The following is a 12,466-nucleotide window of genomic DNA, read 5'->3' as shown; positions in this document are numbered from 1 at the left end:
TTCAAAATGATATTATTAATCGACTTGAACTCAAAAATCAAGTCAAATTTTGCAGTAGGTCATGTTTGCATAATTAAAAGTGCTCCCACAGCATTTACATTCATATCAACTTAGAAAATCACATCACTCTTTATTGCCTCAAGTTTCTTTGTTGGCTGCTGGCAATGTCAGTATTCTGCATTGATAGCCGCGGGAAATGATCAATACAGTGTAGTGATTTAAGAATGGATGTTTTCAAATCTGGGCTTAATTTTGTCCAAGTGCTATCTTCTGGCAATAGTGCCAGAAGATGAAAATTACTCAAGTGGCATATTCCTTAACTCAATTTGCTTCCATCATGCATTATATCTTAATTTAATTCAGGCTCCAGCAACGGGCTGAGCTCCAATGAAACATCTCCATATGGAAATTCGATAACATTAAAAATAGCAAAAACTGATTCGGGGCTTTGCGACGATTCTCATCCCAACCCAGGCTGAACTGGAATGGTTTCTGAAGCTGCTGTTTACCTCAGTTTACCTTGTCTTTAGGAGCATGCCAATGCTCTTGATGCCCCTTGTCAGATAAATGGATATTAAGCTTTTTTTTTATAATTCTCTGCCTTGAATGGATACTTGCCAGATGTCAAAGCTTGCGAATGCATTACTTTAGAAAGGCTCTTAGGAGAATGAAAAGGATCCGGTTTCACGAGTGTGCTATTGCTGGTTTGAAGCAGTAACTATAAATTCAACCCCTTTTCTAATACGTCACGCTAGTGCTGTTAACTCCCACTAACTCATAATCATCAAAGGTCCAGTATTGAACCGCCAACGTTTAATAAGCCTATATTGCAAACATCTGTACTCCCGGTGTGTGTGTGTGTGTGTGTGTGCGTGTGTGTGCGTGTGCGCGCATGCGTGTGTGTGTGTTTGTGTGTGTGATCCAGTTGTTGGCCCTAAACACAAACAAAGGGTAATGGGATGGTGATGAAAGTAGCTGGTGAACCCAGTGATATGATTTGAGGAGAGCTGGGCTGTGTTTCTATGGATTAGCTCCTAAGATGCACTCCAGCCGAGCTGTCACATGTGATTGAGATCAGAACATAATACTGTTGTTGGGGCGACTGGCAGCATCCAATGTCCATGCTTTTTTGCACTGAAATAATCCTTTTGGTTTTTGATTTATCGCTTGGCATGAGAGCCCATCACGGCTCTGAGCTCAGAATGAAATCATTTGCGGGGTCCGACGAGCCGATTGTCAAACCGAAACGTGTGTCTGTTTTTTCCCAGATCCACCCCAACAGTAATGACTTCAACCTCATGTGGACCGGCTCACACTTCAAGCCTTACCTCCTGCGCACCCTTCAGGACTTCCAGAAGGTCAACCACTTCCCCAGGTAGGACGGCCTGGTTCTGCTCGCATTCACCCAGCTGAGCCCCTTCGCAGGCTCTGCTCCAGCCCATGTTTTCCTTGGCTTTGGCAGAAAAAAGGTCTGTTTAGCTTGGAGCAGGAGCCTCTGCGAAAACATGCAATGAAATCAGGAGGAGGGAGCCAAAGCCGGATTGTATTTACTCAAGCTTTATTCATTGTATTTCATGGGGTCTTACGTTATGTAGGCCCGGGTCTTTCTATTTTTAAACTGGCAGCACGGGGGGTCCGGTTGTGTTTCAGGTCCTACGAGTTGACGCGCAAGGACCGACTGTACAAGAACATCCAGCGCATGCAGCAGGCGCACGGCTTCAAGAACTTCAACATCGTCCCGCAGACCTTCGTGCTACCCTCCGAGTACAAGACCTTCTGCAGTAAGAGTCACGCTTCACTGCCTTGTCCCCCCACCCACCGCCGACCGCCTCCCTACCGCCTCACGCTAACCTCTGCCTCGTGTCCTTCCTCAGGTTGTTTCTCCAAGGATAAAGGGCCATGGATCATCAAACCTGTTGCGTCCTCCAGAGGGAGAGGGATCTACCTGGTCAGCAATGTAAGCCAGAGCGAGCGGCAGGGAGCGGTTACGTTGAACTCAAAGCTAAAAAGAAAATACACGTGTGGGCTCCAACACGAGTGTACAAAAGTATTGTAGTAACTTTGTAGATTACTTCATGGAAAAGCATGCTGAGTGGACACTGAGTCCGCCAGATGCGCGGGGGGGGGGGGGGGGGGGGGAGTTGTGATAGAGCCATCTTTTTGAACTAAGCACACATCAGCATCACGGACATTAATAAGCACCCACTGAGTAAATCACACACTTCCAAGGTTCAGTCTTTGGAGGAGCTCCACACTTGTCTCCCTTTTGAACAACATCCCCCCCCTTCACCTCCCACGGCTTCTTCTCTTCTGGAGGCATTTTTATGAAAAGATGGAAGGAATGTCCAGGCGCTATCTGGAGAGAAGAAAGAAGGACGTTTTTAAGGTTCTCTGTGAACTTTAGCCAGCACTGAGGTTTCTCTCTCTCTGCCTCGCCACCTGCAACACATTTTAACCTCATGCCGGCCCTGGCTCTTGCCAGTGGATTATATTTTCATAGAGTGCCGTTAAAGCGCTCGCCTGTTATTGCCTGTCACGGCCAATGCCGCTTTTGTATTGTTAACTCAAACTCTCTTTTAACTTGCTCTTTCTTCTCAACACTGTCACAGATTGGCAACAGAGTGGCGCGCGTCAGTGCGTCCCTCCCTGTTGTGATGTAGTGTGAAGTGAGTTCTGGACGGCCTCCCTGGATGAGGTAGACCGTGTGAGCGATTGGCTTTGATGTGCTTCCTTTGTTCTTGTCGCGCAGCCAAGCCAGATCTCAATGGACAAAAACATCTTGGTGTCTCGCTACGTTAACAATCCCCTGTTGATACACGGTGAGTGGCCGCCTCGCGCGTCCTGAGCTTGCCCGTTTGTTTCATAGGTACGAAGAGTTAAAAAAAGGTTTGCGCCAGTGTAACCGCCTTTCATTTGTGGACCTTGTTTTGCAGACTTCAAGTTCGACGTGCGGTTGTACGTGCTGGTGACCTCGTACGACCCCCTCCTCGTCTACCTCTACGAAGAGGGCCTAGCCAGGTGCGCTGCGGACCCCACGGTTAACCGTGTCTTCCTCTTGTCTGTTGTCGTCTGTCGTACGATGACAGAGCGCCAATGCTCCTTTCGTTGGGATGCACCTTTCCATGCAGTGCGTTGCACTTTCTGTGGCCTACGTTCATTCATTCGATCAGGTGGTGGCAAAGACAAAGCAGCCACTTTTGGTTTTCCATGACCAGTAGAGGGCAGCGTTAACTCGCTCTCCCACCGCCGTGATGCTATCCTGTTTTCCTTTCAAATCCAAACCATGGTCTGTGTGATTTATAACAATACAACATATATATAACAAACATTTATAACAAAATGTTACACTACTTACTTTTGTTATTTTCTTGGTACAATGTTCAATGACTTTGAAGGAGTATGGAGTAGAATAGTCAGAAAGTCTGAAGTTCTGCTGTTTAATAGTAGGACTGTTGGATCCCAGATTGGTTACATACTGACTGAATAAGCTGTCCTGAATAAGCCCCAGTGCCCTCTGTTAGCTTGAATTTAAAAACACTGGCCCACAAACGGTGACCATGTTGTAAACCCTGCTGTGAATCTCTGGCCGTTCAGTTTAACGCGATGCCTCAGCTCACAGAACATCGTTGTTATCTGTGTGGCGTGCATCACTTTCAAGCCCAGCCCGATCCCTGCCAAAGTGCGGTCCCCCTTGTCTCAGCTGTGTAACTATGTCACCTTTGGAAAAAGAAATATCGGCCCAATTGACCTAATCATCAATGTGTTGTTGTGGTTTTTTTATCCGCTTTTGTAAAAAAAACTAAAAGTCATACTCTGGCCCACAGATTCGCGACGGTCAAGTATGACCGGGCTTCGAAGAACATCAAGAACCAGTTCATGCATCTCACCAACTCCAGCGTGAACAAAAAGAGCAGCGACTACGTCAGGTGAGCTGAAACCTCGTTCCTCGCAGCCTCATACTCCCAGTGCACTCACAGCATCAAAGGAACGGTTCCTCTTGGAGCAGGGCTGTGTGTGTGTGTGTGTGTGTGTGTGTGTGTGTGTGTGTGGGCTCTCAGGTCCAGAGGTCCGTTCTCTGTAACCTGGATGATAGCGCCGCGCCGCATCGCAATTCCTGGCATCCAGCAGCGAGCCCCCATGTCACAGCCGCCCGTCTTTTGTTCCTTTTCAGTTGCGATGACCCTGAACTGGAGGATTACGGCAACAAGTGGAGCATGAGTGCCATGTTGAGGTATTTGAAGCACGAGGGGAAAGACACCACATGTGAGTTCAGATGTTCTTTTTTCTTTTCATCACAACACAATTGGCTGATGTTGATGTCTTTGTGTTTTCCTTTGATTTCCCCTTGTTATTTAACGAGCAGGCGAGGGGAAAGTATTCAAGTGCCGCTAACCATAAACGTGTCGGGCCTGGGTTAACTTTAATCCGTTGTCTTGGTTTATATGAGAAGTGAGAACATGTTGTGCCTTTCATGTTGTAGCCATTTTTTGTTGTTGCATATTCCAGTGCTGATGAAGCAGGTGGAAGACCTCATTGTGAAGGCGGTGCTCAGTGCTGAACTGCAGATTGCCAGTGCCTGCAAGATGTTCTGCCCGTACAGGACCAACTGCTTCGGTAAGGGCCACATACCCGCCACAACAAATGCTTTCAATTTCATCCTGGCTTTGTGTTTGAATGCATCGGTGGAGGTTGAAGCCCCACTCTGCAGTATGTTTTTATAAGGCGGGATGTGTCTGTTTGTTATGGCGGTGTTGTTTAGTAGTTCTTGCAGAAAGGTCACACCGTTTCCCCGTCCTCCTCTGTAAAACAAACCCCAGCCATCCCCTGTGTGGCTCCAGGTTGGGCTGGACTTTCGTTGGATGGAAACATCATTGTGCTGTTTCTCATTCTGCTCTGCGTGTTCCCTCACATCCACTCAGATCTCCCTGTTGGTTTCCCAGAATCACTGTGAAATGGTTCCACTATGCTACTCCTACATATTGGTATGTTTGTATACATAGTCATTCCCTATGGAGCTCCCCCAACACACACACACACACACACACACACACACACACACACACACACACACACACACACACACACACACACACACACACACACACACACACACACACACACACACACACACACACACACACACACACACACACACACACACACACACACACTGTTTGTGTTCTCTGATTCCTACCATTGGCTCGTCAAAGCCTTTTGTCTGAGTTTGCTCCCTATTGCTTGCCATCCTTCGGGCCTACTGTCTGCTTGGCTGCTCTGCTGTATGAACTCCATCTTGGAGCGATCACCCATGTTGGTGTTGGCCATAATTGCCCGTTCTCTTTTTGTCTGTCTCCCTCTCTTTCTTTCTCTCTCTCTCTCTCTCTCTCTCTCTCTCTCTCTCTCTCTCTGTCTCTGACTGAGTCTTTCCCCCCCTCTGTCGCTGTCGCTGTCGCTGTCGCTGTCTCTGACTGAGTCTTTCCCTTCTCTCTGTCTCTCTCTCTCTCTCTCTCTCTCTCTCTCTCTCTCTGACTGAGTCTTTCCCTTCTCTCTGTCTCTGGCTCTATCTCAGTCTGTGTTTGCCTCTCTCTCTCTCTCTCTCTCTCTCTCTCTCTCTCTCTCTCTCTCTCTCTCTGTCTGGTGTTTAAGCAAGATTTGACCATGGTTTTTCACATGGATCACATTACTCTGTTGTTATTACCCTTCCCATAATTTTTTTCCATTTTCTGTCCTGCTCTCTCATCAACTTTGCATACACCAATGATTTAAAATCACTAGAATAATCAGAATCGGGTCGTACTCCAAAGAAATACTTGAATTCTATGTCCCACGCTTTGTTTGGATACTGTTCTTCTTGTTTAAAGGAAGCTTGACTTGGGGATGAAATAAATGGTAATTGGTCTGCATGTATTCAGCACTTTCCTATCCAGTGGCCACTCAAAGCGCTGTACAGTATTGTCTTACATCCACCCATTCATGCACACATTCACACCCCAACGACAGTGTCAACCAGGGCGACAGCCAGCTCTTCGGGAGCAGGTAGGGTTGGGTGTCTTGCTCAGGGACACCTCGACGCTCGAGCTAGGAGGAGCCGGGGATCAAACTAGCAACCTTTCAGTTACCAGCCAACCAGCTCTACCTCATGAGCCACATGCCTCACCCAAAAACAAAAGGAGTTCATGTCGGGGCAGAACCTTTTACCTGCCAACATGTGCAGGCATACATTGCAACAGACGGTGAGCCCTGTGCATTGGCACACGATCCGGACTCCTCTTGAACAACCCAGTCCGACTGAGGTGTCAACATGATAGTTGCTCCTTATCTTCCCAAAATATTTTCTCCATGCTCCCGAGTGAGGTGGGGAGATGAGCGTGGACGGTGTGAACGCACCGACACCCTCTCCTCCGTCCCTCAACACCATCAGATAGACGGAGCTCCACGCAGGTCCCCCTAGACATAACAGGGGTTGTGTTTTGGGCTGTTTCCCACGTGGAAACAGGCTAGATTCCCGTATGCCTGTATGGAGATGCTATCAGGGGCCTCACTCTTGGGCTGAGGGGCCTCACTCGCTGGTTGCAGGGCATCACTCCTGTGTTGAGGGGAGATCTCTCCCAGAGTGTGTCTGTTGACGGCTGGTTTAACCTGTGCACATTGACATCTCAATGCAGCACAGGTGTGCAGCCTCACACAGCCCAATATTCTAATCAGACTGACTCGGCTGTTTAGAGCATCCTTCATCCACACACACACACGCACTCCCACATCATAAATCCAATCTTGTTCCTTCCCTCGTCTGGCATTATCAGTTGACTACTTAATTACACGTCCTTCAGCACCCAACCGAAACACAAGATCTCTGTGAAATCCGACCTCGAAAGGCAGAAGTAACGACGGTGGCAGAAAAGCCTCCCGACAGGCCTGCAGCGTCGCTCCGTTCCCGCACGTTCAGATGCTTTTTGCTCCGTCACCAGAACGCAGCACGACCTGTTCACTGTTTCCCCAAAAACAACAACAACAAGCAATCAGGGTTGCCGGTACTATTACGCTACGGCCTCACGACGCCAACGGAAACAGTGTGGTCGGCTCCCACGACACGTCCCCCAGCACCCTCCCCCTGTTCCTCCCCCCTCCTTACCCCAATGGGAGTTAATCACAGTATCAGCGCGTCTCGGCCTATGATATTACATTTCTGCAGAGACAGACACATGGGGGGGGGGGGGGGGGTTAGTCAAGTGTTTCCCCTCTGTCAATCTGAACCCCCCCCCCATGCGGGCGGACATGTGTGTGCTGTGCTCGCTCTGTTCTTCTTCATCTGCTCCTCTCCCGTCCACAAGATTGCCCGCAATTTATTCCGTCCCTGTTATTGTTAAATTAATCTCGTCTTTCAATACATTAAAAACATGAAATCTTTTTATAGTATTCTGATGTGGTACTGGATATGAAAACATCTCTGTGCTTTCGTTGGTGAGGTGTCTCTGCGTGTGTGTCTCTGTGTGTGTGTGTGTGTGTGTGTGTGTGTGTGTCCTTGTGTGCGTGTGTATGTCTCTATGCATGTCTGTGTGCGTTCCTGCGTGTCTACGCGTGTGTGTTTCTGTGCGTGTGTGTGACTGTCTGTGGATGTCCGTGTGTATGTGCTCGTGTGTGTGTCTCTGCATGTCCGTTTGCATTTGCGTGCGTGCGTGTGTCTGTGTGTGTGTGTATCTATGTATGTCTGTGCGTGTCCGTGTTCGTGTGTGTGTGTGTGTGTGTGTGTTTGTGCTCCTGCATGTCCATGTGTGTGTGTATCCCTGTCCCTGTTTGTGTGCGTGCGTCTGTGTGCGTGCGTCTGTGTGCGTGCATGTGTGCGTGCATGTGTGCGTGCATGTGTGCGTGCATGTGTGCGTGCATGTGTGCGTGCATGTGTGCGCGCGAGGGGTGATCGAATGCCACCCATGCAGCTCCCCACCACCAGCCCTGTGATTAATGGAGCGGCTCCGGGCCGAGGGATGCTGATTATGAGATGTTTTGACTGAGGAGTGATTAGCCAAGCCAGGGCCCTATTTTATTACACGCCAAACATTCCACCCACTGGTCCTGTGTTCCACCCAACGTCCCTCATTAAGTGCTCAGTGTGGTTTGATCCAGCGCCTCAGCCCCTCCCCTCACCTTCTCCCCCGCGCCCTCCCCTCACCTCCTCCCCCACGCCCTCCCCTCACCTCCTCCCCCGCGCCCTCCCCTCACCTCCTCCCCCACGCCCTCCCCTCACCTCCTCCCCCACGCCCTCCCCTCACCACCCCCCCCGCGTCTCGCCCCAACCCTGCTACATTTATCCGATAGTCACCCACTCTTCTACACTCGAAAAAAGAGGATGGATTTGTCGTGATGATGACGATATGGTCAGAATTCACTTATCTTCTCGAGCATGATGAATGGATTGCCCCCCCCCCCCCACACACACACACCCACCCACCCCCAAACCACACCCATCAAGATAAATCTATAAACAGGGCCCTTTGAAAAAAGCTCCAGTCTTCGGGGCGTCTCTGTGTCTCTCGCTTTCCCTCTCTCTCTTCAAGCTAGCTGCTCCGCTCCTTGCCATAATGGAGGAGGGAAAGTTTAAACAATACCAATTCATGGAATGGAGGACAGACCGTCCTCTGCTCGCACACAGACTCCGACCCACGCCGGAGATGCTCGTCACTGCTGCTGCTTCTGTTTCTGTTCTCTGCTGTTAATGCAGGCCCATAAACATCACGGCTGGTGTTAGGGCTGTGGAGGCAGGGGGAGGGGGGGGGGGGGGGGGTCTTGTCTCTGGTAGGCGCGACCATTTCCAGCACCACAGGTCCCAAAGTCGAAGAAGGAGGGGGGAGGGTGTTAAGACAAATCCTCCATGTCACCCGTCTTCACGCTCCCTCCCTCTTTTACTGGGTGCGATGTGGGTGCCCGCCGCCTCTCCTCCTCCCGGCCGGCGGCGGCAGCGGCGCTTGTTGTGGGCTCCTCGCGGGCTGATGACGCGGCGCTCCCCTCGCCGCCAGCGGTCCCCGCCACAGGACTGAGCGTGCCTCGCAGAGGGCGGCACGGCTCGCCTCGCGAGGCAGGGGCGGCGTCTGCGGCTAATTGGAGGGAAAATGCGCGGCGGGGTTGTCACTCAGAGTGGGCCTGTCTGCAGAGAACTGTGGGGACACGCGCACACACACACACACGCACCCGCGCTTTTTCCTCTTGTTGTGGTGCTGTTGACAAGCCACCACAGGCTGACTTCATGTGTGCTGCATCAGTCTAATGCATTGGGTTTTATGTCTCTCTCTCCCTCTCTGGTTCTCTCTCCCTGTGTGTTCGTGTTCTATGTCAAAGGGAAAAAAACAAAGAAATACTCATGCAACTGGAAAATAACTGTGAAATCTCTTAACAACTACTGTTTGGTGTGCAGTCCATCCTCAGCAGACAGAGATGAGTCTGCACTTTCCATCTTGGATGAAAATCCCACTAAACCCTCTACAATTACCTTGTTCCCTTGACAACTAGTGTCAGAGACGATTAGGACATGCGTTCACCTAGACAGACTGGAAAGGTTGAGAGTCAATGTATGGACCAAGCTGTGATAATTGGAGAGCGTTTATCCGAAAGCCTCAGGACGGTCAAAGGCAGGTTGATCTTGGCATCCATCAAACTGACCTTTGTCTTTCCTAAGTCTTTCCTCTTGAGTCTTTTTCGAAGTTACATATTGACTGGCCTCAGCCTCTTGTGTTCAGTCACATGGTGTTCATTCACAAGGCACTACCGCACAATGTGACCCATCCTGAGCATCTGATATGCAGAGCAAGTAAGGCCGGACAGCGTCTTGAAGAACCTCATTGCACGATTCTCATTGGCCGTCTGCATTGTCATTCAAATTACGTGAAATTAATGAAATCAGAGAACCAGCTTTATTCTTATTTTTCATCCATGGGTTACCCAGTTCACCGGGTATTACTCTTTTTGTTAGGCCGCAGGGCAATTGTTAAAAATCCTATTTTAATCCACGTTTCTTTCAACAAGCGTCTGTTTTTGCAGAAAGTACTGTTCCCATTGTACGGTTCGTGATTGGTCTTGCTTGCCTGTCAATCATGACGTCTTCCTCTTTGTGACGCAGTCAATCAACGCTGTCTCCCAAGACTTTCCCTCTGGAAAGGCGGGCTCTGCGACACTCGCACACAACCCGGATCACCACAGCCTCTGTCAATCACACTACTCCCTCCCCCCAAATGAGTGGGAAAGAAAGGGCAGGTCTCTGGCCCTTTAGCTGGCTCTTGTGTGCTTAACACCGCCGTTGACCTGCGACTCCCGAGCAAACAGCGGCGCTCACGGAGGCTTTGAAAGCCCCATGCCGCTGGCCTATTTTCACAACAGACACCGCTCTTTGAAGTTGTGACCAGGAGTGCTTCTCCCCTCCCCGGCTCTACCGCTGTGCTTTGCCCCAATCCTTGTAAAGGGAAAACACAAAAAGCTAAGCTGTGGTCGGCCTCTCTGCTCTGGCTGCGGGGGGGTCGGGGGGGGGTCGGGGTGGGGTCGGGGTGGGGTCGGGGGTGGTCTTGGCTGGTTGGGTTGGGGCTTTTACAAGCCAGCCCTGCCCCACCGTCGTGAGGGCTGCGTGCTCATCGCTAGTGGAGGTGAGAGTAGGGGGGTGTACAGTACAATCCTGTTGTATTATGGGATACGTTGTGTGTGTGTGTGTGTGTGTGTGTGTGTGTGTGTGTGTGTGTGTGTGTGTGTGTGTGTGTGTGTGTGTGTGTGTGTGTGTGTGTGTGTGTGTGTGTTTGGGGTCAAATGTATTTTGTAGCAATGTTCCTGAACCAAAGCAGTGCTGTATTGAAACGCCACAAAGTAACCGCTAATGTGCTTGCTTGAGGTCATTACCGCTAATGGTGGCACAACTCGTTAAAAGTGAAATGGCTGTTTAAACCTTCCAGTGGGTTTGCATGTGTATGACAGTCACATACACACACCCGCTGTTAGTATAAATAGAAGTGGTGTGTAAGTCATTCGGGTGGCTTTGTGGGGTGAACCCATGTTTTAATTGAGTAAGTGCAGAACTGAAGAAAAACAAAGAAGAAAGTGCTAGCATCTACCCTGATCTGCATGGCTTTAGCTACATGCTATCTTTCTATTTTATTTTCCGATGTCATCTAACCGTTGGCCTGGGCGGACCAGACTTCCACCTAATTGCTGTGGAAACGCCACAGCAGAGTAGACTCCTGTCGCTCCTTTTAATACGCGTTGACAATCTGTAGACTGAAAACCTTTCCAGAAACTGCAGAATTATCAACGGCGTGCATGAAACCGTTCGCCGAACCACAAATTGTTTTTGATCCGAGCTTATGTAAGCGATGCCAACAGAGTCGAAATGTGTGTATGTGTACTTAGCTAATGCAGTGCAGCCAATCCCTCAGTACCGTACTTTGATGTATGTCTCTCTCGTGAGTGATTGGATACACAGAGTAATGTGCGTGTAATCAGGAGCAGAAAGACAGAGAGGGCCATGCTGGCAAACCGGTTGACCAGATTGGTGTGCTCTCGCTTTAACTCTGCTTTACTCTGATCATTGCCTTTAAAAGAGCTAGAGAGTGGCCATATCTCTCTGGGTTGCATCCCATTTACACATGCACACACACACACTCAGGCACACACACCCACAGGCACACACGTACGCACATGCACAAAACACAAATACTCTGCTTGCACAAACACACGCACACACACAATCATACGCACGCACGCACAGTATACGCGTGCGCACGCACAATGGTACACACACACAAACAAACGCACACACACACACACACACACACACACGCACACATACACACACACACACACACACACACACACACACACACGTGCTGAGGCAGGTATGCGCGCACAAATTGTAGGCGCAAATTGCTCATGATGTTGCGCTTCCCTCCTTTGCAGAGCTGTACGGGTTCGACGTGCTCATAGACACCGACCTCAAGCCTTGGCTTCTGGAGGTTAACCTCTCCCCCTCCCTGGCGTGGTGAGTGACAGCCCCTCCCCGTTGGCACCGGGACCCCCGGCTTTACCCACCCGTTCAAAACAAGTGCTGCCGGGAGCCCTCCCCCCTCTCCAGGTTCACGAATACACAGTATCGGCTTATGTTCTGTCCGGTGGTGGCTTGGACGATGTTGAGTATAGTGTGTATGTGGCTCTCATGCAAGAGGAATTGGCACACAAGCACACACGCAAGCACACACAACATGCATATTGTGGATGGTTTTGGGTCAACGAGATGTGTGTGACGCCAGTCAAGGCAGGGCATGTATCCGAAGGGTCCACGGTTCAGGGCGGGAACAAAAATCCATCACAAATTGTGATTTGCAATTTATTGTGTATGTCTGTGTGTTTGTCTATGCGTGTTGTGGTTTTAACTTTGAATCCATGTTTCCCTTCAGCGACGCTCCTCTGGACCTCAAGATAAAGGCCAGCATGATAGCTG

The 12,466-nt window shown here is 49.9% G+C and overlaps 1 protein-coding gene across 1 annotated transcript in view; it reads left to right on the top strand.

Moving 5' to 3' along the window:
- Positions 1–12,466, top strand: part of ttll5 (tubulin tyrosine ligase-like family, member 5) — a 43,769-nt gene that overhangs the window by 2,436 nt on the left and 28,867 nt on the right. The window contains 10 exon segments of the mRNA XM_060052441.1: positions 1,269–1,375; positions 1,651–1,781; positions 1,875–1,957; positions 2,750–2,819; positions 2,934–3,018; positions 3,825–3,926; positions 4,172–4,263; positions 4,507–4,614; positions 11,926–12,007; positions 12,423–12,466. The exon segment at positions 12,423–12,466 is cut by the window's right edge and continues 18 nt beyond it. Coding sequence (XP_059908424.1) covers positions 1,269–1,375; positions 1,651–1,781; positions 1,875–1,957; positions 2,750–2,819; positions 2,934–3,018; positions 3,825–3,926; positions 4,172–4,263; positions 4,507–4,614; positions 11,926–12,007; positions 12,423–12,466 — 904 coding nt within the window.

Source organism: Gadus macrocephalus, chromosome 5 (assembly GCF_031168955.1).
Source record: "Gadus macrocephalus chromosome 5, ASM3116895v1".
Lineage (NCBI taxonomy): Eukaryota > Metazoa > Chordata > Actinopteri > Gadiformes > Gadidae > Gadus > Gadus macrocephalus.
Note: the sequence above shows the minus strand (reverse complement) of the source record. Positions and strands in the feature narration are given on the sequence as shown.